The 27,679-nt window shown below is 44.6% G+C and overlaps 1 protein-coding gene across 2 annotated transcripts in view; it reads right to left on the reverse strand.

Annotated features, from left to right (window-relative positions):
* ube2h (ubiquitin-conjugating enzyme E2H (UBC8 homolog, yeast)) overlaps nt 1-27,679 on the reverse strand; it is a 156,241-nt gene that overhangs the window by 15,645 nt on the left and 112,917 nt on the right. For both annotated transcript variants that reach the window (XM_070897211.1, XM_070897213.1), the window contains one exon: nt 1,104-1,143. In XM_070897211.1, the coding sequence (XP_070753312.1) occupies nt 1,104-1,143 (40 nt within the window). The remainder of the gene's footprint in view (nt 1-1,103; nt 1,144-27,679) is intronic.

Raw genomic sequence — 27,679 nt, forward strand, 5'->3', positions numbered from 1 at the left:
AGATGAAAAAAATACACAAGCGGAAGTCAGGTCCAATTAAGGCTGCAATGGCAGTCAGATTTTTTTTTAAATAAAGAGAGAAAGTTGTAAGGCTTTTTGCCAAGACTAAAAGGTTAGAAATGTTGGAGGAAAATTAGAAGTCATCTTGTTAGACAACCCACTGATATGGGGAACCACGGAATATTCTTTATTTTATATTATAGAAAGATAAATTGCACGGCCTAAACTAAGTGAGTCTGATCGTAACTGCTGGTCTGTATGTTCATCCTGCTGTGTCTTAATCAAGATTTAAGATTTTTCAGCCTGCATTTGAAAAGATTGGAGGGGGACCTGAAGGCACATGTGAAAGACATGAATATCCAGTTTAGGTCATGAGGGGGCACTATTAATACACCTCAGATCCTGCCATTATACAAATAGATCTAGGGCCGTGCGAGTCCACTCCCATAAAAGTAAGACTGCTTACGGGAGTGATCAATGCCATTGAACTTGTGAAGATATCGAAGTTGCAACAGAGATACTACAACAAAATTCACCCCATCTTCATTACACTTTACTGAAATGCTGGTGAAACTGTTCACTGAATAGTTTCTGAATACACCAGCTAATAACCACATTTTTGTTTAAACTACTTACTTCATACTTTCAGATCCAAAAAATAAAGTCTCTTCTCTTCCTTACACAAATAGATCTTAAAATATTTTCCTTGCGTTTCTTCCCAACTTTACATCTCCTAAAGGTGGCAGCTCCTTGCTGTCTAATTCCACAGGCACCACCCTCTGGTAATTTCACCTGAGGGCCATTACTCATGTGTAGCCATTCACAATGAATGCCCATTTTACTATACATGTGCAATGAAATTTACTTTAATTAAAGGTGTGAAAGAGGTCATTGTGTGTGCTTGGGTACAGTAGATGGACCAAATCAGCCCTAGTATCAGGGCACAGCGGTAAAGTAACATCTCCCTCCAACCCAACCAATAACAATGCCATCTCTTGAAGTGGATAGGCACTGTCAGGTGTATCTCACCAACCACCCCATCCTCTCCCTCCTCATCCCAACACACTTTCCTCAGCTGCTGCAGAAAGAAAACAGTTACTTACGCTTCATCAATGTTCGGATGGAAAATTTTATTCATGAATCCTGAAAATAAAACACACAGGAAACAGTCACCCTCACTGAAATGGAAAGAAAGATAGCAACATATGGAAGTGAGAGTGCACACCATCTCTGCTCTAATGTTCTTTTGGGGCAGGGGGATGAGACCGTCAACATATTTCACAAGATAAATCATTCCCAGCTACTGTGTAGCGTTACACTTGCAGCACCTGCCATGAATGGGTTAACAGCACAGTTGCAACACTGCAAGGAAAAAGGAAGCATTTTACATTGTGGACTGAATGAAGTATTGTGTTGGTGTAGCCATCGTGCTAGTTTGACTCAGACTAGCCTTAAGTCACAATTATACAGTGTGCATTTATACAACCAGCATTCCCATGACTAATTCTGTCTAGTTATTTTTGTAATATTACCGCTCCAACTTCCTCCATTTAAGGGTTTACCTACTGAAAAACAAATCATCTTAGTTCATATTTGTGTTGCTTGTGCCAAGACCCTCCGCCCCCAATAACGAAAGGGTGGAAAAAGTATATACAGTATACAACTGAACATATGAAGCTGGGAATCTGGTGATGATTTATACTACACTGCCTTCAATGTGCCTCAATATTAAACCTAGCACAGTGGCAGGGTTATGTTATGGTAGAACATATGTGGAACCCAGCTTATGTTTAAACTGACAATTGGAGGGCGATTTAAGCAGACGTTGGGTCTGCTCCAACCCGATTGACTATGTAAGCAAGAAGCACCTCAATATTCGAACAAGATTGCAGTGGGTTTCACCAGCTTTCATACAGATCTTGTAGTAGGGAGGAAAATAAACAGCACAGAAAGTATTATCCTGCCATTCTAGATGGTGGCTGTGGTGGTGTTACTCGGGAAGCCTGTGGCTTATCCTGTATGCAACTCCAACCTCTGAGCCGAAGGACAGGAAGAACCCAATTACAAATTTGGTGCCATTCTCAACAGCATTACCATTTCTTGCTGCCCTCCTTTCTTGAAGGGACTGGTTCACGCTGGGGTGTGAATGAGTGCTATTCAACCAAGTGGCAAGGAGCTGGATCCCAGACCAAGTGCCAGCAAGTGATTTGCTGCAAGCACAAGCGTCACAGCAGAGCCCGATCACATACTTATCTGGCACTTCAACCAGCATCCTTTCCAGAAGAAGTGAGTGGATAGAAGCAGAAACCCAAGCCTGAGTAATTGTAGCACCCCAAATGATACTCAGGCTGAGATCAGCTCACTCGATACAAATGCAGATCAAACTTAAAATCCTCCTGATTACATGGCTCATTTCTACATTGATTAGTAAAACGTGTATTTATATAGTGCCATTACATGACCCAAACATTCTAAATTCCATCAGTGACTTACGTAGGCAAATACAGCAGCCACTGCATGCACAAGATCCCAAAAAGAGCAGTGCCAGTTTTCAGTTTTGATGGGGATGGTTGAGGGAGGAATGTTGGCCAGGACTTTGGGGAGAACTCCTTGCTCTCGAGCGGATAGTGGTGCCGGTTGAACCTCCCTTATCCAGAACTACCCCTCTTCCTGATCCATTCCCAGTCACCAGGTGGTGCACGTGCAGAAACTCCATGAACAAATTGAAGTCCTTCCTCGCTGCCGACTCCTGCAATCGCTGGCCTGACAACGTGATCCACCTCCCCACTGTCAGCCCCCAATGATCTTTCTGCTGCACTCCCAGCCCCAATATCCTCTCAGTACCTGTACCTCCAATTTAACATGACCATCACTCGTATGGAAAAATTCCTAATCCAGAACAGGCCAGGTCCCAAGGGTACTGGATAAGGAAGGGTCAACCTACATAGGAATCTTTAACATGCAGCTGAACAAGCACATGAAACCTCAGTTTAACCTTTCATCCAGCACTTGTCAAAATGGGACTGGGGTCACAGCCTAGTTTGAGAGAGTGGGCTTGAAGCCACAACCTCTGAGGCAAGAGTGCCATCAGCCGAGGCAAGCAGTCACTATAACAGAGCCAGTATCAATGGATATCAGACAGTGCACACAACCACAGAGGAGGAGAGGCAAAACAAATTTTCAAAAGGAAAGCTTTATACCCTTCATAGTAACAGGCTTATACAAAGAAGTTATGTGAAACTATTGCCAATCCACTTGATCTTCACAGTGACTGCACAGTGACTACAGCCCTTTTTCCCATATGCAGGTCTGCTAATACTCAGGTATTTCCTGAAACATGTTAGTAAGCCCTGAGACATGTTATTAAGACTGTCCAACAGAAATTAATGAGTATGTATATCATTCATCGCAGCAATCCCTGGAAGCTGTAAGAACATAACAAAAGAAATAGGAGCAGGAATAGGCCAGACAGCCCCTCAAGCCTGCTCTGCCATCCAATAAGACCATGGCTGAACTTCTAAATCAACTCCACTTTTCTGCCCTATCCCCAACCCTTCTTGCCCAAGAATCTATATCTCAGTCTTGAATATACTCATCGACTGAGCACCCACAGCCCTCTGGGTAGAGAATTCCAAAGATTCACAACCCTCAGTGAAGAAATTTCTCCTCATCTTAGTCCTAAATGGCTGACCCTTTATCCTGAGACTATGACTCCTAGTTCTAGACTCTTCAGCCAGGGGAAACAGACTCTCAGCAGCTACCCTGTCAAGCCCTGTAAGAATTTTAAGTTTCAATGAGATCACCTCTCATTCTTCGAAACACCAGAGAATATACACCCATTCAACTCAATCTCTCCTCGTAGGACAATCCCTCCATCCCAGGAATCAATCTAATGAACCCGTCTAAGGCAAGTATATCCTTGGGTAAGGAGGCCAAAACTGCACAGTACCCCAGGTTAGCCCAAAATAATTGCAGCAAGACTTCCTTACTATTATACATTATAACAGTGACTAAACTCCAAAAGTACTTCATTGGCTATAAACGCTTTGAGACATCCGGTGGTCATGAAAGGCGCTATATAAATGAAAGTCTTTTTTTCTTTACTCCAACTCCCTTGCAATAAAGGCTAACATACCTTTTCTTCTTCTCTTCTTAGGCAGTCCCTCGGAGTCGAGGATGACTTGCTTCTGCACTAAGAATGAGTTCTCAGGTGACTGATGAGTCCTTATGCGGGACCTGCAGTGTCTGTCACAGGTGGGGCAGATGGTGGTTGAAGGGACGGGTGGATGAGGTGCTTGAGTTGCCACACGCTCCTTCCGCTGTTCAAACTTGGCTTCAGCTTGCTCTCGGCGTAGAGACTCAAGGTGTTCGGCGCCGTCCCGGATGCTTTGTCTCCACTTTGTGTGGTCTTGGGCCAGGGATTCTCAGGTGTCGGTGGGGATGTTGCACTTTTTCAAGGAGGCTTTGAGGGTGTCCTTGAAGCATTTCCTCTGCCCACCTGGGGCTCGCTTGTCGTGTCGGAGTTCCGAATAGAGTGCTTGTTTTGGAAGCCTCGTGTTGGACGACGTGGCCCACCCAACATTGCATTTACCTTCCTAATCACTTGCTGTACCTGCATGTTAACTTTGTGATTTGTGTACAAGGACACCCAAATCCTCCTGAATACTCAACATGTATTAGACTCCCTCATCTTTTTAAAAAATGTTCTGCTTTTCTATTCTTCCTACCAAAGTAGATAATTCCTGTTGGTTCAGGATTTTTAACTTCATTCCACAACCTACCCCATCCACATTGCAGAAAACCAACAGTGTTGTCACCAAGATTTTGATAACGTGTATTTGTGGGTACAATTTTTCTGATGTGAACACCCAGCAGTACAATTATAGAATTTGTCTCTACAAATACGACTTTAAACTGTGTAACAGCAGTATGGGTAGTTACAGATCACTGATGAGGTGATTAAGATAATCACACTGGCGGCATATCGCACAACACCTAAGCATTTTTATATTATAGCGTATTGGTACCAACCCCTAAATAAGCCTGGTGACAGCACGGACAGCTGATTAAGACAAAAATTAACTCAATTCTAGTTCATTAACACACTAACCAAATGTCATTGTTACCAAACTTTTACAATGCAAATAACTTGTTCTGCCCTGTACACGTGCTGTATTAGAAACCATTAATATAGGATAATACAAAGGCTGGCAGTGCACTACAAGCCTATGACTCAAAATTAAGCCATTCAGATGCCAAACCACAAAAGTGAAAACTGAGCAGTACGCAGGCGTCAGCAGGACCCGAATTACAGCCTTGAACTCACTGCCAGCTGTTCCCTATTCTGTAAAATATATACTGAATAGTAAGTTTACTGTTAGGCAGGTAGGCCTGCTGGGATTCTGTACTCAGGCAACACAAGGGTACTAAAACAAAGAGTGATGATGGAGTGAAGACACAGTATACGGCAACGCACAACAGCTACCAGCATAGCCAGCTTCTCTGGCAGATTACCAGTAAAACACTCAGTACTTCAAAGTGATACTTCCAACATGTTGTGCAGTACATTAAACTTTCCTCTCTCCTTGATCCTGCTGGTCACATGAATTACACACCCGCATTCTTCATATTATGTACCTCGATATTTGTCATTCCTCAGAACGTATCTACATTCATCCTAGATGTACAACAGAATATCCACTGACAGCTGTCGCAATAGATTGGTTAGTAAGTGCACCATGTACATGGAACCAGAGATAGCAGGAAGGTCCCTTTGAGCCCTGGTATGTATAGATTAGTTGATCTCAGCCAGAACGTCAGTGGGGGCATTGAAGTAAGCTTCACTTTCCCATGGGTTAAAGAAGGGAAAATCAGCCACAATTCCCGAGCACCATCTTATTGGAAGAATATGTAAAGGGAGGGTAGAATTAGGTTTGGTCATGGTTCCTTCCCCACTGTCAGGGTTATACATTAATATCTTCAGGAGAGAGCAGAGAACTGGCGAGAGGAATAAAAGGAATCATCACTGACAGGACACATTACAGAGAAGCCCTGTCCTCACTCGTCACCCCCACAGGCACTCTTTACAGCAGGGATCAGTGGATAATAAAACAGGAGTGGAAACACTGGCCAATTATTCCAAATGCTAACTGCAGCACACTACCCACTACCTTGGCTCAGATCTGCTAATTCAGGGCACAAATTTCTAAAACTGAAAGACTAGCTGATCAATGCCTCCGCTCTCGTGCCTGACACATGTTGGCAAAATAAGTGAATTACTGGCCAAGAAATCCAAGGTTCAACAGTTTTAAAAACTATGCATTTCTAGAATGCAATGTCATCACGAGACATACTTTCTGTATAGATACCAGAACACTAGGGGGAAAACACACTTACACATGCCAATATACTGCAGTGAGTTATATGCTTCTTTTACAATGCTCTTAGTTAAACAGCTGGAAATGCTGTTAATTGCACTTCACCTCAAGTGTTGCTCCGCTCAAAATGTTCTCTCCAGATGCAATTTATTTTGGAAATAAAATTTGATTGTACTACTGGGTGTTTTTCAAGTAGATACGGTACTGAGAATGAACACATGGGCCACTGCACTTCACTGGAATCCTGGGGCAACACTGCAGGTAACCCCTTCGCACAAGGCACTATCCAACTGGTGCTTCCATTGTATTCCGCATCAGTCAACATTTGACCATTGCTTCATTACATGAGCCACATGATGGCATCATGCTAGATTTGAACTGCATCACTGGGGCCAAATCATTCTGGGGGAGGGGTATATTTTTTTTTAAGGAATAACTATTTGTACTAAGTTTCCCTTGAGGCACATGCACAGGAGAGTTAGTTAGGACAAATATCACCAACACCGCTCCCCCACCCCCAGCGCAATTCCCACTAACCCTTTTCTGCACATGCATCCAACACCACACGTTGCCTCCGAGCCACCCAGCAGCGGCCGAACGCATCCGCTGAGCCACCCGCAGCACCAAGCGGGCCCCGAGCCACTCGCAGCGCGCGCAAGCTTCTGCTTTGGGAGGGGGCGGGGGAAAGAGAGAGAGAGAGAGAGAGAGAGCCGCTTGGGGAGAGAGCGCTTTTGGGGGGGGGGGGGGGGAAACGAGAGATTTGAGGGGATGGAGAGAGAACGGGGCGGCGGAGAGAGCAGGAGCTTTGGCGGGGGGGGGGGGGGGGAAAGAGTGCGCAAGTGAGGGAGAGCGCTGTGGGGGTGGCGTGACAGAGGTTTGGGGGGGGGGGGGGGGGGGAGGAAGAGAGAAAGAGATCGGAGGGGAGAGGGGGCACTCAAGACAGATCACATTCTTCCAACCCCCTGGTTCGTGCAAGCTCGGTGCGTGTGTTTCAAAGGACATCGTTGGGGTGGATGAAATCTAGAAGTCACAACACTGTCACCATTCACTTCATACCCAATAAACCTGTTAACAATCCACACACAATGCCCCATCTATGGTGGGGGGTGAGATCTTGCGCTTGGGTAAGGGACTTTGGTTGGGGGAGGGATGCACTTGCGCTGCAGTGAGGGACTTCTGCTGTGGGAGGCAGCACGTGCTGGGCTAAGGGACGCATTGGGGTAAGGGACTTCGGTTGTGGGACACAGCATATGTGCTGAGGTAAGGGTCTTCAGCTGCAAGAGGCACCACTTGCGCTAGTATAAGGGACTTCAGCTGGGGAGGGATGCACTAGCACTGGGGTAAGGGACTTCGGCTGGGGGAGGCAGCACACGTGCTGGGGTAAGGGTCTTCAGCTGGCGGAGGGATGCACTTGCGCTGGGGTAATGAACTTTGCCTAGTGGCTTTTGGACAGATCTATCTTGTGGCCTCTGAAGTCAAAATGGATCGAATTACAAATTGGAAAGTCACTCAGAACTTGGGCTAGGCAGTTCCAGTTACACATTCCAGAGGAACTTCAGGGTGTGGCTTATCCTCCAAGGGGACCAATCAGCAACAGGTCATGTGAAAATGGAGAGCCAATGAGAGAAATGGCTGCATTTCAGTTAGTACAAATAGACGCAGCCATTTAAAAAAATTCAACATGGAGTTAGAACAGGTCAAGCTAAAACATCAAGTATAGCTTTTCAATGTTCAAGCATAAACGCCCTGTTAAGTAACGGTGCCAACCCAAAAATAAAACTGGGAACAGGATGGGGCAAGGCAATGTCATGATCAGGTGTCAAGTTGTCAAATTCTGTGTTTTCAGAACTTGGGCAGTTTGCGAAGAGTGAAGTAAGAAGGGCCGGGCTTGATTTTCTGCTCCCTGTGCCTCTGGTAGCGCCCCGGAGGGGCGGAAAAGGTGTTTTTAGGTGTAATGGTGAGCGGCCAGCTTTTACCGTCCCGTCGGCAAATTCAGCTCAGGGTTTGCGGCAGCACAAAAACTTACCGCCCCGCTCTCTAGTTTCACTGAGATCATGACGTCAATCGTCGTGCAACGCTCTGCTGGCACTCCGGATGCAAAATTAGGCCCCAACGCCCCATTATACACCTGCCCCAGGAAACTCCCTGAAAAATCAGGCGTTCCCTCGGTCCAGTAGGCGGTATTTGCAGCATGTGTAATCTGAGGGAGGAAGCTCCTATATCACAGGCCACATCGAGTGATGTTGCTTGAATCTGTCTTGATAGTGGTACAGGTACAACGTCCAGAATCCAGCAGTCTGAAAACCGGACATTTTTGAGGCGACCAAGATGGCGAAATCGGGTGGCGAGGGACGAAGAAACTGGTAAAAAGCCAGTAAAAAATGCAGTGCCGGGGGGCTGCGGTGCAGAGGGTCCGCAAGGATTGCTAACATCGTGGTCCGAAATCCGGAAAAATCCGACAACGAGGTTTCCGGACGTTGTACCTGCTATTATAGTGTCATTACATCTTCACTGAAAGAATTTAATGGGAGTATTACTAGTTTGCCAGCGTTTCATCCTCCATGCTATTGGTAAGCGGCGTCAGGATACAACGAGGGCTCGGCCATGTCAGGCCACAGATGAGGAAAGGCTGAAGACGTTTGGGGAGGAGGGCTTACCCCTCAGGTTTACAGGCACCAACGCTCATACCTCCAGCTCTCGGAGGAGCAGTGTGTGAGAAGCCTGCGCTTCCAAAAGGAAGTGCTGACAGAGATATGCCATATCCTAATGGCAGATTGATGCCTGGACCGCTCTGGAGGCAGCCTTCAATACTCCCCTCAACAAGTTTCCAAATTCATTGTGGTGTGCTGCATGTTGCACAACTTGGCCATCAAGAGTGGTCAGGCATTGCCAGTGGAGATTGCAGGCCCACCTCAGGAAGAGGGCGAAAACAAGGAGTCTGGCAAGGCCCCATTGGATAGCCACATCATCCACGGGGGAGGTAGCATGGAGATGCTGCCAGAGTTGCACGTCGCCAGCTCATAATGGATCGGCTCTCTTAAATGGAGGAAACTGAGGTATGGAGCTAATACTGGACACACTAAGTGCCCCCATAAAGGCACATCTCCGGTGAACGTTGGAATGATACACAAGACACCAATGGCAAAGGATGAATCATTATTTTTACTGCAAGAAAGTAACAAATACTCCCTCTACCAAATGAAAACCATACAATAGACAACGTTATGTTGCAGGGCACTGAAAATTGAAACGCATCTGCGCATGCACGAAATGTAGAACTTTAACGCCATGATTTTCGGCTGGGGTGCAAAAACTTCCTTGTGCAATGCCTGGTTTTGCGCCCCCGATCATGGAACCTCATTTTTTGCCGATTTTTTTTTTTTAAATACAGACGAGGGCACAAACTTTTTCCAGGCGGCATCAGGACCACCCTGCTGCCATTACCGCCCCAAAAATCCAGCCCTCCATTCTGCTTCAGATTGCTTCAGCGACACCTCAACCCCTTTACTGGTAAGGAATTCTCCCCTCCCCCGCCTGCAGTCATGTTTAGTTTTTCATTTTATTTGTGAGCTAATTGGAAACAACACTGGTGTGAACATTGCTTTCAAATAATTACTGTTGTTTTAATCCCTTCCAGCTCAGGGTATGTGTCATGATAAATGCGCATTGCTGTCAACCAATTGAAGTTGCTCAGTGGCCTATGATTGCTTGCGTAAGCTCCATTTGTATTTTCAAACTCCTTGAATTTTCAGTCAGTTTGAAGAATCTGCTCCTGGTTACAAGGAGTGCTGCCCCACTAAAGAACTTGGTGGGAACATGTGCTGTTAAGTCAGCCTGGTGCAATCTTGGCCTCAAGCAGAATCAGGGGGAGACAAGATTCAAGAGTTTTTCAAATCAATAATCAGAAGAAAGAAAAACTCCTCAGTCTTTCCGTAGATAAGTGGATATGACTGCGGTGCAAATTAGCAATGAATGCCAATTTGCAACACAAGTTTAATCAGCTGCAAGGGCTTGTGCAACCCAGATTGAGATTGTCTTTAAACATCATGAAAATATGTGGTTAAGTCACTCAAAGGCAGAGTTTGGAACCGTAAAATATGGGATAATTGTGACCCATCTTGTGATTTTTCAAATGGTTTCTTTCAAAATCAGCTACATTTAGAGGTGCTGTTCTTGATGGAATTAAAATTGTGATTTATTTTCTTGTGAAAAAGCCAAGACAAAATGATCGAACTATTTTCCAAAATATTAAAAACATTTTAATCACTTTTCCCGTAATATGAGTATACAAGATGTTTTCACCCCTTTTCCTTAAGCTGTATACCAACTACGGGTAAGTGGGTGAAGTGCTCCCAGTCCTCTGTCATTACCTCTCTACCAGTAACAGGTGAGCAAATCCAGCTTAGGGATGACTTTTTCTTACTCTCTCGTTCCTTTTGCTGGGTTACAGGGAAAGAGCAGGGGAGTGAGACTAGCTGAGGTGCTCTTGCTGAAAGCTGGCATGGGCGCGACAGGCTAAATGGCCTTCTTCCGTTATGTGACCATTCTATGATTCTGATTTTTATTTTTCCAAAAAAAAAAAGTTGCCTGGAAGGAAAAGGCAAAGCACTTTTTATTTAAAATATTTCACCGCTCTCCCCTGAAAAGATGCACTGAAAACAATGAAGATTGTTGTGGAATTATCCTTAAATCCTATGCCTCAGAGACCAATATTCTGATCCTCCTGAGCCAGTCCAGTGATGCTGGTTATGGTCGTGGACTGTGTATGAATCAGACCGCTCTGTTTAACGGAAGGCAACCTGTGCGCCTGGATTGGGAGCTGACCAGAGACCATCTGACCCAAGGGAAAATGGTTACTGGCTGAGTACTGATGGAGCTGAAGCAGTCTCGCAAAGCTATTCCAATTGGCTCTCAAATCAGATTCGAAGTGTGACGTCCATTAAAATCAATGGGGTCGCTTTGATTGTCCCTCGCATAAGAATTCACATCAACAAAGGTCACTGGAGTGGCTTAGGAAAGGAGCAGCGTATGAATTGTCGGTGTGTGCGAGGGTGCAGGATATTTACACCAAGGTTATCTACGTGGACCTATCTACGTGGACCTATGTACATGTTTCAGGAGTGTGTGCTGACAGGAGTACTTTGTGTTGAAAGTTACCTCCCCGATTCACCTTCCCATCTTAATTATCTCCCTCATCAGAAGATGATTGGGTGGGGTCAGGGAAGACTATTTAAAAGAACATATAAATTTTAGAAATTTTCAGACTGATCATTCAAGAACTGGACTTTGATCCGATACCAGACAGGTGGCAATCCCACTCTTGGATTTGGAACCATTTTAATAATGAGGGATCCTTTGCAGACTTGCCCTATGAGTCCAGTAGGAGATGCTCCTCAGGTTCAGGTTGAGTAGATCGAGCTTTGCTTCCAGCTCTTTCTGGTGCCCGAAATTGAAAAAGTGTTCCATTTCCTAAGCCCTAAAAGCTCACCTTTAACACCACAAAAAGCCAAGTGGAAGAAAGGCAATGGGAAAATCTTTCATAAGTGAACCCATCAAACAGGCCCAATTCAGGACAAAATGTCTTCCATCTGACTGGGGAGAAACAATTGTTGTTTACCCAATTCCAGTTTTGGGCTGCTTGTCTTTCTATCCTCCAGCTACCAACATAAATCAGAAACTTCAAGTTTTAATTTAATTCCAGGTCATGTGAATAAGCGTGAATCGCCACTGCTCCAAACATCTAGACTTTCTAAACAGCCAGCGTGTGCATTCTGCACTGGAGGAGAGATCGCCATTAAATATTGCTTTTAAATTTGTATTTGGAATTTTTTTCCCATCTTAGACAATCCCACTACCCGACATACAGCAAACATCTTTATTCCACGTCTCCAATACGAACAGGAGGTTACTCCCCATTTGGGGAAGCCCACTATCTCAGGCTGTTACCTTTCCCAACAGACCTGTTAAAGAAAGATTTGTCCAGGTGAGGAATCAGACTCCATGATTAATAAGCATCCAAACATCTAGACTTTGCACTGCTGTCTGTTTAGTCATGTTGAGATCAGCCTGTTCTGTGAATGGACAGGGTCTCAGAATATAGATATGTTTCTGTGTTACACTAATGCAGAACAAAGACAGAACAGCTAATGTCGACAGAATTGATTTAAATTGTGTGCTCGCAAATTCTATCTTTTGATTACAACGACGCTGATAACCTTATTAGAAAAGGGGTCTGGACAGAGTAGAGAAAAACTGTAGAGAAACTGTTCCCATTGGCAGAAGGGTCGAGAACCAGAGGACACATTTAAGGTGATTGACAAAAGAACCAAAGGTGACATTAAAAAAAACTCTTTTTACGCAGCAAGTGGTTCACTGCTTTCAAAAGGGAGATTGGATAAGTACCTGCAAGAAAAAAAAAAAATTGTAGGGCTACAGGGAAAGGGCTGGGGAGTGGGTCTAGCTGAGGTGCTCTTGCAGAGAGCTGGCACAGGCTCGACGGGCCAAATGGCCTCCTTCCGTGCTGTAACCATTTTATGATTCTATGAAGATGGAATTTCAGGGCCGAAGGCATTATACTCTAAGGATAGGCACATATAGATTATTAAATAAATAAGCTAGTTGGCATTAATGATACAATATGGAGCGAAAAGGAGAATTAGGTTAAAACACATAGGGGCCGAAATTGCCCTTTTGCGCCCCATCAACACAGCTGGTAGGCGCTAACGGGGCGCAATTGCCTTTTTACCTGGGGGCGGGCAGCAGTGGTGCCTGGGGCGAAATTGCCCGAGATTTTAGAGGCGGTTTGGAGTTTGTGCCGTGCGCACAATTTGCTCCCCAGGCCAGAGCACACCCGACAATTAAGTAATCGCCGTGCATGCCAAACATTCACCTCCCCGCATCAACCCCTTTGCGCCCCGCGGGGGAAATTGCCCCGTGGGATGAAAGGCTGGCACAGGGCGCCCCTTAAAAGGGAAGGCCATGTGCATCACAGGCCAGCATTAGTTTTTGTCAGCTCACTTTTCTGTCGGCTCGACAATGGCGGCCCTCGTCTCAACCAGGCCACCATCATGCAGCCCGGCACGCCGCTTTGCATGCCGGACCATTGGCCCGGTCGGGATTGTCCCTACTGGCTACCAAAGCGCCATGCAGAGTCCGCAGTGGCCCTCCCCTTTAAATGAAGGGGAGAGGCATCGTGGTGCATCAGTGCTATGCAGAGCAGCAGCGAGGCACTGACCTGTTCAGTACCCGCAGAGCTTTGGACCGCCCCTCTAACGAGGTGGAGCTCCTGAGACAGCACTCTGCCTCGTTTGAGGGGTGCAATGGACAATTCCACGCCGGCAGCAGGACTTCCGTCCCGGGCGTTAACTGACCCGGAAGGTTGCCGCCCCTAGACGGGCCGCGGGCAATTTTGGCCCCATTGGCTTTTTACAAATCGGTGAGAGTGTGTAAAAGGAGGAAATTATTGCAGTATAAATAAAGGAATTGGTTCATTTTACTAGAGATTACAAGAGATAAGACATCAAAGGCTTATACAACAAAGGCTATATTGGGGAAGAGCAAAAACACAATGCAGCAGCACACAAGAACCACACCAACCCCGCCCCCCACCCCCGCAATAATTGTCCAGCAATCTGTTCAATAACCCAAGGGTTGTAAAACACCCAGTAAAGTTGAATCCAGCAAGAACTAGACAATGAAAGAAAATGGTATAAAGAGAGATTCACTCCGTAGGAACTTCACCTTCAAGACGAGGTAGCGGAACAGGCGTGGATAAGCTCTACACGCAGATTTTAGATGTAGGGCTAACATGTACTGCTCTGTATGAAGCTTCAAGATGAATATTTTGAAACAATAAAAAAAAGTTAATTGTCAGATATATTACTGTCTCTAACTTTTCGAATCTGGATAAAGGAGGAATTTTTCAACATGGGATCAGCCATACCTTGCCAGGCTCAACCCAATGCACACAGTACAACACAGCCTAACCGTTACTCCAAATGCTGCATTTACAAATAGCAAATAAGATGCCAACCCATTATAATGGAATGATCTGCACTGTTTATCCAATGTCTGGCTTTAAAGATTCTGCTTAAAACATTGCTACGTCACAGCAGATAGAACAGTGAACCAATAATGCCTGCAGACCCAGAGTAAGAGCCTCAAATTCTGGAGCACGATAAAGATGAATTCAGATACTGTTAAACTGTGACTACTTTTATTTCAAGAACTCTGAGGCAATGACAGAATGATGAAACAACTTCTCAAGTGGAAGCTGATGGAACAAAGTTCAGAGACTGACTATTCAACCTTAGTTAAAAGCATAGAATGCACCAGTTGTCATCACCAGGACTGGTTTGATGAAAACAGGGATTCTTGATGAGAAAAGTAATGCTCACCTCGACTGAAAGAATCCTCGACTGAAAGAATGACACAAACTACGCCACCAAAAAGCAATACTACTCAACCGAAGCAAATGGCACAATAAATATAAACTTCTGGTGGGAAAAGAAAGTGGAGGAAATTCAATTGTATGCAAACCAGTATGACTGAAAAATCCACGGTAGACTGAATGGTGTGCACATCTCAGAGCATTTTTTTTTTTTTTTTTTTTTTTTTTTTTTGGTGATTCAAGTCATTTTATTCGATACACACTGGAACTAAAGTGAGAAAGGGTCTAAAAGGGTCCTTTCATACAAAAGGAATATCCATATAGACCCTCGGACCCCCCCCCCCCCTCACCCCGCCGATGTGGTGAGTAATTGCCCCAGGAAACCATCAGGGGTCCCGGGGGGTATCCAAACGGCCTTCCCTCAGCCGGTCCGCTCGGCCCCTCAGAGGTTGATGCAGTTCTCGGTGTTCCGGGGACTCAGGTGGCAGTATTCCAGGGCCAGGCTCCGATTACGTTCCCGGATCGTGTGATCGATTGTCTTCAGCTCTTCCTGAAATGCCCAGATGATATCCTTCGCTGCATCTTCGGTGAAATACTCTTCCTCTTCATAATCGCCCAGTTTTCTCGGCCTGGTAACAGAGGTCAGTCGAGCATTGCCTCCCCACAGGAGTGCAGGTGGCCATACTCAAGCACAAATTACAAGATTTGAGTCAAGTATTTTAGGAGCTCAACAGACCCTTAACAATGTATGCATCCAAAACAAAGAATTAAAAAATTCTCCAAACTCATCACTCTCAATGAAATACACAAAGCCAATCAAGTTAAGAATGGCAAGTCACCAGGTTCAGGTGCCATTCCAGCTGAACTACTCAAACTACTCCGGCCCAACTATTAGAAAACACCACTTCAGAATCTTCTTACAGGTATGGGATGGGGAGATGCTTCCTCTACAGTTTAAAGATGAGTCTGTTGTACAAAGATAAAGGTTAAACGTTCTGACTGTGGTAAGTACAGAGACATCTCGCTCCGGTCTGATGCAAGGATCGTCTGAACAATGTCCCTCCCGAGGCCCAGTTCGGTTTTCGATCCAAGTGAACTGCTGCGGATTGAGACACCAATTCAGGAAAATGAAAGCACAGGAAAAACCTGTTCATGGTCTCCCTCAACCTGATAAACACTACGCAGGTGAGGATTGTGAAAACTCCTGACCAGTTTATCAGTGTGACTTGACAGCTATGTGATTGCATTTTGAGATGTGAGATTGCCAAACGAGGGTGACTTTGGGCACTCTCTATTTGGCGTCTTCTGCTCTGCCATGGTGTCAGACCAGAGGAGGAGTTTACATCCAAGTTCAGTGCAATTTATGCAGACCACAAGCAAAAGCTACAATTAAAAAAGCCAGCAATCTTGAGGCCCTTTTAGCCCAAGTGCATTTCTTCACAACCAAAAGCTGAGCAGTCCTTCCTTAGAGGAGCACAACAGAGAAAAGGAATCCATTAGGACACCTTCAAGATCAGCAAATATTATGCATCTCCAGCTGAGACCTATAGACCATCAGTCTGAGGAAAAATGAGGTTCTGTTCTAGCCAGCATCTCATCAATGGTACACACCACTTTCACTCTGCATTGAGGGAACACAGCTGAGCTCAGTACACCAATTTGCATACCTATGTAACATCTCTATCTACCGAAAGCATCAGCGACAGAGGGAGGCTTGCTCAACCTTTGGCTTTTGGCATAGAATGTACAGAAAATCAAGATCAAGTGGGAAGACTGGGAGTCGAAACAGTCAAAGCTACTCCTATCTAAGACAGTGGGGATTGTTTTAGAAACATAGAAAATAGGTGCAGGAGTAGGCCATTCGGCCCTTCTAGCCTGCACCGCCATTCAATGAGTTCATGGCTGAACATTCAACTTCAGTACCCCATTCCTGCTTTCTCGCCATACCCCTTGATCCCCCTAGTAGTAAGGACCTCATCTAACTCCTTTTTGAATATATTTAGTGAATTGGCCTCAACAACTTTCTGTGGTAGAGAATTCCACAGGTTCACCACTCTCTGGGTGAAGAAGTTCCTCCGCATCTCGGTCCTAAATGGCTTACCCCTTATCCTTAGACTGTGACCTCTGGTTCTGGACTTCCCCAATATTGGGAACATTCTTCCTGCATCTAACCTGTCTAACCCCGTCAGAATTTTAAATGTTTCTATGAGGTCCCCTCTCATTCTTCTGAACTCCAGTGAATACAAGCCCAGTTGATCCAGTCTTTCTTGATAGGTCAGTCCCGCCATCCCGGGAATCAGTCTGGTGAACCTTCGCTGCACTCCCTCAATAGCAAGAATGTCCTTCCTCAGGTTAGGAGACCAAAACTGTACACAATACTCCAGGTGTGGCCTCACCAATGCCCTGTACAACTGTAGCAACATCTCCCTGCCCCTGTACTCAAATCCCCTTGCTATGAAGGCCAACATGCCATTTGCTTTCTTAACCGCCTGCTGCACCTGCATGCCAACCTTCAATGACTGATGTACCATGACACCCAGGTCTCTTTGCACCTCCCCTTTTCCTAATCTGTCACCATTCAGATAATAGTCTGTCTCTCTGTTTTTACCACCAAAGTGGATAACCTCACATTTATCCACATTATATTTCATCTGCCATGCATTTGCCCACTCACCTAACCTGCTTGAATCTGACAGGTTCATTGACATAAGTGTCATGTATTCAACTATCATTGTAACCCATGTATAAGCTGACCTAAGTTGCACACCTTGAGAACATTGACCACAAGGGGGTGAGCTTGTAAGAGACACTTCTAACCTGGACTTTCAGGTATAAAAGGGAAAGCTCCACCCACCTTCTTCACTTGAGGCCTTGGTAATAAAGGTGAGTGACCTTCTCTCAAGTATGGGCCTCATGTGCATGTATACTGTATAGTAAGGACATATCAATAAGAAACTCAGTGCTGCTCCATCATTCAATAATATATTGAATCAAAATTCATTATAATTGTATACTGGAGACGGTGACCAGGTCAAAACATCAATAATATTGACATGTGACCCATCAGTGCACGTAGCGATGTTAGCACAAATGTAACTACTTTTAACTTATACAATTTAAATCCACTGTACCCTAGATCTAACTTGCCAACTTTGCTGGAACCACTGCACAGTTTACAAAAAGAACTGAGAAGCTTTTGTCTCAAAGCACTTTTGGGACCTGCAGAATCACAAGAGCTCCCAAAAGCAACATTGCTCCAAAGTTAAAAGGTAATACATTCTTTTTTAAAAATTGGACATTAAAGATCAAATTTCATCAAATTGCTATTCAGAAATCAAAGTACTGTATTACAAATAAACATGCATCTCCTTGAGCAAAAGGGGAAGAGAAGATCCTCTATCACCACAAACCCAAAAGTTTACTTTGTACTTCCATTCCAAGTAAAATACATCCAGAATCAGTCTATCCTTTGTATTAAAAACTCACTGGGGAATTAAGTAGTGGAGTGAGTTAGATACTTTCACCCCAGAGATCTTTTCAAATTCAGTCTCGAATGAGGAGATGCAAGTCTCCTCTGTCTGCTGGTTAGCAGCAAGAGCACTTGTGCAGTCTCACCCCAATTTCAAGTGAACAGGGGCTCACAGCAGATACTTGCCCCTATTTTAGCACTGTCTGGTTCACTTGGTAATACTCAGTCAATTGTGGGTTTAAACTCAATCTAGGGCTTGAGCAAATAATCTAATCTAACACTTGCGTGTAAGTGCTGAGGGAATGCTGCACTGTCGGAGGTGCTGTCCTTCAGATGAAACATTAAATTAAAGCCCCCCTCTGCTTATTCTCCTGTCGACGTTAGAAAATCCAATCTCACGATCTGAACTGCAGGTAATCCTTCAGGCCAACATTCCTCTCACAACCACCACAGATTAACTGCTCATTTAACTCATTGCTGTTTATGGGGAATTGCTGTGCACAAAATGGCTGCTATGTTCACCTACAGAACAATGACGGCACTTCAAAGTAATTAACCATATATGAAGCACTTCCAAAAAGTTTGGGAGATGTGTGATGAGACACTTATATTCAATGGTAATCTTAATTTCAGAGGCATCAAAGGATTGGCCCGTGTGGGAAACTGAAATGCCACACTGGGGCAGTAAGGAGTTTTCTCAAGGCTGCGGTAAAACAGAGTATAGGGAGAGCTTTACTCTATCAAACTCAACCTGGAATTGCTTGATCAGAAAATGTTCCAATGCCAGCACCAACGTCCCTCGCATTGAATGCAGAAAAAGGTAAAACTTGTATTTAAAAATTACATTAATGAGCTGCTCACAAAACCCATTTTTATTTAAAACAAAGTTAAGATATCTATTTTTCTAAAATATTTAAGCAGTTGGTGCTGCAACCTCATTGTGGAGCTGGCTTGAAGGAACCGGCTAGGTCTGAAAGCATGAAGGAGCTGAATTAAATTCCACAAGTGACTGTACCTCTAATAACACCAACACACACACACACACACACACACTAAACCAGTTTCCACAGCATCATCAATACTGCCTGTTTGAACAAATATTAGGTTGTCTCAGAAGTGGCAAATAATGGACATGAACATGGTGCTGAGCATTGGGATTAAAAGGTGTCTGAGGGAAAAGCCTTAGTTCATTACTGGGATAGCTCATTCTGAACTTTTGGGTTAAAATTACACAGTACTTTTTTCTTGGTTGGGAGGGATTTAAGAATGTTAGTTGGTCCTAATGGTTACTTAGAGGCTGATCAGAATACATCAAAATGACTATAGCTCTTGCAGTCCTTTCCCCTCCCTTAACACAGGAAGGCTACTAACACAGAAGCTTAATATAGACCAGAGGTGCCACAGGGATCGGTGCTGGGGTCTCAAGTATTTACAATCTATATTAATGACTTGGATGAAGGGACCGAATGTAATGTAGCCAAGTTTGTTGATGATACAAAGATGGGTGGGAAAGCAAGCTGTGAGGACACAAAAAAAACCTGCAAAGGGATATAGACAGGCTAAGTGAGTGGGCAAACATTTGACAGATTGAGTATAATGAGGGAAAGTGAGGGGTTATCCATTTTGGCAGGAAAAATAAAAAAGCACATTTAAATGGAGAAACTACAAAATGCTGCAGTACAGAGGTACCCTTGTGCATGAAACGTAAGTTAGTAAGCGGGTACAGCAAGTAATCAAGAAGGCAAATGGAATGTTGGCCTTTATTGCAAAGGGGATGGAGTATAAAAGCAGAGATATCCTGCTACACCTGTACAGGGTATTGGTGAGGCCACACCTAGAGTACTGCATACAGTTTTGGTCTCCGTATTTAAAGGAAGGATATACTTGCATTAGAGGCAGTTCAGAGAAGGTTCACTAGGTTGATTCTGGAAATGAGGGGATTGACTTAAGAAAGGTTGAGCCTATACTCATTGGAGTTTAGAAGAATGAGAGGGATCTTATTGAAACATAGGATACTGAGAGGGCTCGACAAGGTAGATGCAGAGAGGATGTTTCTACTCGTGAGGGAATCCAGAACTAGGGGGCATAGTTTAAAGGGTAGCCCATTTAGAACTGAGATTAGAAGGAATTTCCTGAGGGTTTTAAATCTGTGGAATTCTCTGCCCCAGAGAGCTGTGGAGGCTGGGTCATTGAACATATTTAAGGTGGAGATAGACAGATTTTTAAGCAATAAGGGAGTCAAGGGTTATGGGGAGCAGGCAGGGAAGTGGAGCTGAGTCCATGATCAGATCAGCCATGATCTTATTAAATGGCGGAGCAGGCTCGAGCGACCAACTGGCCTACTCCTGCTCCAAATTCTTACGTTATGAAACACACCACAGCTAGACATGCTGGCAGCACTGTGCTCAGACACACTCCTTGCTATGAGCTGCAGCCACAGCCCTAGCCCTGCAGCAAGTGAATTTTACTGGCAGAGTGACCCTCAATGGCAAAGACATTCACATGTCGAATAATTTGCTGAAGTTGGCAGATGCAGCAATCAAAATCTAAATAAAACCAGGATAAAGCAACCTCCCTCATAATTGCAGAATAGATATACATTGCATCACAAAGAATTTACAGCACAGAAACAGGCCAATGTCAGTGTTTATGCTCCACATGAGCCACCTCCCAGCTCACTTCATCTCACCGTATCAATATATATGCAGGCACAGTAATTCAAAGAAGTTGCCTCAATCTTCTGTTCAAGCAATAACCACCACATTTGCCACCTTTATTTCTATTAAATGTTTAGTGTCAATCTGAACCTCTACTGGTTTTCACTTGTTGGAAAGTATGGGATCCATTAAGAGCAACCTAACTGGATTTTTAAACATTGGCCCGAACACAGATAGAAGGGACACAGCAAAGCATTGATTGCCAAATGCCCATTCAGGCTCTAAAAGTTCACCCTTGCCCTCAATGCAAATCAGCCTATTTAATCACCCAAGGAATAGTTTTGCACATACTGTCCTTGTAACATTAGAGCGGGGAGTTACCAGTTCTTGCTGCTAGGGTCTCACTGAATTAATTTACTGCTGAATAGCAGAGACTCCAGTAAAGATGTCACACAGAGATAAAAGAAAAATGCTTGAAATACACAAAGTGAGCCAGCCTCTGAAGAGAAGAAAAACAACAGGTTAATGTTTTGTGGTAGAGACCCAGTTTTGACAAAGGTCTGTACCTAAAACATTAACCTTTCTTTTCTCGCTCTACAGATTCTGACTAACCTGTTGCACATTTGAAGCATTATGGTTTTTATTTTAGTAATGTTACATTATGAAACCCAAATATGACAAAAATGTTCAGTGTCCATTATTTACTCAGTTACATTCTCTGTATCTGTGACCATGGTGCATTATACCTCTTCACCCTCTCCGCAGCCCTTAACAGAGTTGATCACACTAACCTCCGGCAATGCCTTGATACTGTTATCCAGCGCGGTGAGACAGCTCTCAGTTGCTTCCTTTCTAACCTACCCAATTGCAGCTAGAGCGTTTCTAGCAATGGCTTCTCTTCCCAACACCACACCATCCAGAATCCTGCAAAGGTCTATCCTTGGCCCCCTCCTCTTCCTCTGTCCTGATCAGCCACAGATACGTAGTCAACTTCCACATGTACACTGATGAGACCAAGATATGCCTCTCCACCCCGTCTCCCAACCTCACTGCCGTCAAGACAGCTCGACAACATCCAACTGGATGAACCATAATTTTCCTCGAGTTAAAATACTTGGAAAACGGAAACGATCATCTTCAGCCACTGCCATAAATTCTGTACTCTCGCCCTCGTTTCTCGCCTCACTTCTTCGCCACTGTCTCGGGCTAAACCAGACTGTTTGCAACCTTGCTATTCTGTTCAATCCAGAGCTGTGTTTCTGACCACATATACTCGCCATCACAAAGACCGCCTATCCCACCTCTGTAATACTGCCTACTTCCACCATTACCTCAACCATCCGCTGCCGAAGCCCTCATACATGCCTTCGTTACATCAAGACTCAATTACTTCAGTATTCTCCTAGTAGGCTAACTATCTTCTACTCTCCATAAACTTCAGCTCATCCAAAGCTCTGCTGCCAATGAACTATTCCATCACACACATACACCCATGTCTGCATCGACCTACTTTGCTCCTGCTCCCACAATAGCTCAAATTTAAAATGGTCATCCTCATATGTTTAATTTCTCCCCCCACCCACCCCCCCCTCCCCCTCCCATGGGCTCTGCCTTTTCTATTCCTGTAACCTCCTCCCTTAACTCTCTATTTCTCTGATCCAAACCTTTTGTGCAACCGTCTCACCCTGCGCTAACCATACCTTGACTCTACACTCTGGATTTCACTACTTAAACTCCTCCACCTTCCTCTCCTCCAAGATATTCATTAAAACCCACCTCTTTGACCAAGCTTTTGGACACTCTCTCATCTCTCCTTTGCCTCAGTATACATTTTTCCATCGCGTGTCTGAAATGCCTGGGATGGTCTATGTTAAAGGTGCTATTTAGATACAAGTTGCAGTAGTAGATACACATGAACACACTTGCTTCACTGAGATACATATATAAACCTTTCCTTTTGTTTAAAAAGGGCAACTATCTCTTTGATTACTCTGAAGACTGTTAGTCACTTTCTTACAGCACTCTGCTTCCTGATTTAGGACCCCAAGCATGTCTTTTTAGTCACTGCCGATAACTCCCTTTGTAATGCCAGCCCACAATTACATCAATTTCATTACTTAAGTGAGAAAAATGCTGTAGTGCAAAGTTCTGCCATGACAATTCTCAGCAGGGGAAAAACAAATCAAGTCCTAACAACCCAGCTGGCTGAACAGAAGAGACTGCAGAAAAAAATCTGATCATTGTGGTTTAATTTCCTTTCTCCATGCCCCACCCCTAGTGCAGTGACTCTCGCTAAAGGTACAGATCCACAGACATAAGAACATAAGAAAGAGGAGTAGGCCATTTGGCCCCTCGAGCCTGCTCCACCATTCAATAAGATCGGCACGGCCCTGGACAACGTGGACCATTTCCCATACCTCGGGAGCCTCTTATCAACAAGAGCAGACACAGACGACGAGATTCAACACCGCCTCCAGTGTGCCAGTGCAGTCTTCGGCCACCTGAGAAAAAGAGTGTTCGAAGACCAGGCCTTCAAAACTGCCACCAAGCTCATGGTCTACAGGGCTGTAGTAATACCCACCCTCCTGTATGGCTCAGAGACATGGACTATATACAGTAGACACCTCAAGTCGCTGGAGAAATACCACCGATGCCTCCGTAAGATCCGACAAATCCCCATGGAGGACCGACGCACCAACATTAGCGTCCTCGACCAGGCTAACATCCCCAGCATTGAAGCACTGACCACACTTGATCAGCTCTGCTGGACAGGCCACATCGTTCGCATGCCAGACAAGAGACTCCCAAAGCAAGTGCTCTATTCGGAACTCCTTCACGGCAAACGAGCCAAAGGTGGGCAGAGGAAACGTTACAGGAACGCCCTCAAAGCCTCCCTGAAAAAGTGCAACATCCCCACTGACACTTGGGCGTCCCTGGCCAAAGACCGCCCTAAGTGGAGGAAGTGCATCCGGGAGGACGCTGAGCCTCTCAAGTCTCGTCACCGAGAGCATGCAGGAATCAAGTGCAGGCAGCGGAAAGAGCGTGCGGCAAACCTGTCCCACCCTCCCCTTCCTTCAACGACTATCTGTTCCACCTGTGACAAGGACTGTGGTTCTCGTATTGGACCGTTCAGCCACCCAAGGACTCATTTCAAGAGTGGAAGCAAGTCTTCCTCGATTCCGAGGAACTGCCTATGATTATGATGGCTGATCTGATCCTGGCCTCAACTCCACTTCCCTGCCCGCTCCCCATAACCTCGACTCCCTTATCGTTCAAAAATCTGTATCTCCACCTTATATACATTCAATGACCCAACCTCCACAGCTCTGAGGTAGAGAATTCCAAAGATTCACGACCCTCAGAGAAGACATTCCTCCTCATTTCCGTTTTAAATGGCGACCCCTTATTCTAAAATTATGCCCCTAGTTCTAGATTCCCCCACAAGGGAAAACATCCTCTCTGCATCTACCCAATCAAGCCCCCTCAGAATCTAATACGTTTCAATAAGCTCACTTCTCATTCTTCTAAACTCCAATGAGTATAGGCCCAACCTTTCTTCATGTGACAACCCCTTCATCTCAGGAATCAACCTCATGAACCTTCTCTGAACTGCCTCAAATGCAAGTATATCCTTCATTAAATGAGACCAAAACTGTACACAGTACTCCAGGTGTGGTCTTACTAATGTCCTGTACAGTTGTAGCAGGACTTCCCTACTTTTATACTCCATCCCCCAGGCCAACATTCCATTTGCCTTCCTAATTACTTGCATGCTAACTTTTTGTGTTTCGTGCAAGAACCCCCCAGATCCCTCTGCACCCAAGCATTTTGTAATCGCTCCCCATTTAAATAATAATTTGCTTTTTTATTTTTCCTACCAAAGTGGATAACCTCACATTTTCCCACATTGTACTCCATCTGCCAAATTTTTGCCCATTCACTTAGTAGATTATCCCGTTGTAGATTCTTCGGCATCCTCACAATTTGCTTTCCAACCGATCTTATCAGCAGCAGTCCCTTCATTCAAGTCATTAATATAAATTGTAAATAGTTGAGGCCTCAGTACTGATCCCTGTGGCACCCCACTAGTTACAGTTAGCCAACCTGAAAATGACCCACTTATCCCAACTTTGTGTTAGATAGCCAATCCTCTATCCAAGCTAATATATTACCCCTAACTCTGTGAGCTCTTATCTTGTGCAGTAATCTTTTATGTGGCATCTTATTGAATGCTTTCTGGAAATCCAAATACACCACACCCACTGGTTCCTTTTTATCCACCCTGCTCATTACATCCTCAAAAAACTCAAGCCATCGGCCACCCTCCTTTACCCCTTCATTCTTTATTTCTGAGCCTAAACAATGAGTCAACAGCCAATTTAAACATGGTGAGCATCACACACAAGCCTACCCTCACACAATTTTCAGCTGTACACCATCAGCTGGGATCACTAGATCATCAGGAGCAGACAAACTGCCCTATCACCCTCTCCCTTACCCAGGAGCACAGAGGGTAAAGGTCGCAATCCGACAACAGACCAAAGTCAAACCTGGGACTTTGGTCTTGTTCAATTACACATTGCTATTTACCAATTGGGCCATCCAGAGACGTCAGACAGCTTCACTTAAAGTAAAAACCGCTTTAACTAAAACATATTTTAAGTCAGTTTTTCTTGAATTCACTGCTCGACTCCATAAAAAGGTTCCTCTTAGAAAATGCAAGATTTCCTTTTAAAGGGAGAAGAACTTCCTGCTACTGTTCTGTTCTCTAGAATCCTTTACATCTTTAAGCTAAAGTGATTCAAATCATTTTTAACTTGCAAATGGTTCATAAAGTTAGCACTTCACTGGCAACGTTCACATTAAAAACTGCCCTCCGAGGATAAAGGCAAGAAAGATCAGCATGACAGGAGAGCTTTTATCTCATCATTCTCACTTGATGACACACTCCCAAACACATGATAATCCTGCTTTGAGAGACAGAGCACTGGAATAAACAGGAAGAATCATCGTTGCTGTACTGGCTCTTTGAAAAAAGCTATCCAATTAGTCCCACTCCCCTACTTTCCCCACAGCCTTGCAAATGTTTCCTTTTTAAAGGATATATCCAATTTCCTTTTGAAAGTTACTACTGAATCTGCTTCTACCTCCCTTTCAGGTAGTGCATTCCAGATCCTGACAACTCACTACATAAAATAAATTCTCATCACACCTCTGGTTCTTTACCAATTATCTTAAATCTATGTACTCTGGTTACTGATGGGAGATGCAGATGCTTCCAGAGACATCAAGATCCACTGAGATGGGCACGAAGATTTCACTCAGGAACGAGCTGCTACCAGACAGCGAGAGTGGCAAGCTAGGACTGTGGCGAGTACCACAGCCAAGTCAATTCTTTCTTCATTCCTGCTCCAAGACCGCCTACTTCCACCTCCGTATCACCTAACTCCACCCTGCCTCAGCGCGTCTGCTGCCGAAACCCTCATCCAGCCCGTTACCTCTAGACTTGACTATTCCAATGCTCCCCTGGCCAGCCTCCCATCTTCTACCCGACATAAACTTGAGCTCACCAGAAACTCTGCTGCCAGAATCCTAATTTCCACTAAGTCCCGTTCATTCATCACCCCTGTGCTCGCTGGCCTACATTGGTTTTTGGTCTGGCAACACCTCAATTTTAGAATTCGCATGCTTGTTTTCAAATCCCTCCTTGCCCCTCCCTCACTCTAACCTCCTCCAGCCCTACAAGCCTTCCAAGATCGCTGCGCTCCTCTAATTCTAGCCTCTTGCCCATCTCCAATTTTAATCACTCCACCATTGGTGGCTATGCCTTCAGTTGCCTTGGCCCAAAGCTCTGGAATTCCCTTCCTAAACCTCTCCACTTCTCTTTCCTACTTTAAGACGCTCCTTAAAACCTACTTCTTTGACCAAGCTTTTGATCATCTGTCCTGAGATCTCGTGGCTCAGTTTTGAAATTAGTTTGATAATCGCTCCTGTGAAGTGCCTTTGGGATGTTTTACTACATTAATGGCACTATATAAATGCAAATTGTTGGTGCTGTTGATCTCTTAACGCCCAAGCAAACTGACCTGCATTGTGTTCCACGGGTTGGAAATCAAGACACATTGCACTGCCTCCAATTTAAATCTTTCCCATGATCTCAACACTGAAGAACTCCTGTCCCTCCCTTAGTTGCCCTTGCCTTCGACAATCTACAGGCTTTGAAAACCCAATCTTGGTGTCAAGTCACTACTTCTCTCATTCTTTTCAGCCTAGCTGGTGCCCTGCACTTCAAACAGTGACCGTTGACCCAAGTTTCTCGATACAAGAAAAGGGTAATTTGCATAACATAGAACTAAACAATTCCTAATACCACGAATAGGAACTAGCATGTCATAGGAGCGCATTTTCTGCATTTTTGTTGAACATACTGTTTTTCCCAATTACTCCATCGCAATTGCAAGCAAACATCAACAGGAACACTGAATAGTTAAACTGTTGGAGAGCTCCCAAAATCTAAATTCTGTAGAACTAAAACCAATTTGTATTCGGCAAACCATCTGCTCACTTTAATCCTTGAAGAAGACACCAAACGAAATTTAGTAATCTCAGTTAGGCATAGAAGGAAGCACTGCAATAGTGAGCTTTCCTTGGAGACCTCACCAAAATAGTATCAGTGTAAACACACACCCAATCCCGCTGAGGGATTTTTACACTTGCTGTGTGTTTCAGAACGCTCAACCTACCTCTGTGCATCGCCATCTCATGTTTATACTGGGTTGTGCACCAC

This window comes from Pristiophorus japonicus, chromosome 13, assembly GCF_044704955.1.
Source record: "Pristiophorus japonicus isolate sPriJap1 chromosome 13, sPriJap1.hap1, whole genome shotgun sequence".
In the NCBI taxonomy this organism is placed as follows: domain Eukaryota; kingdom Metazoa; phylum Chordata; class Chondrichthyes; family Pristiophoridae; genus Pristiophorus; species Pristiophorus japonicus.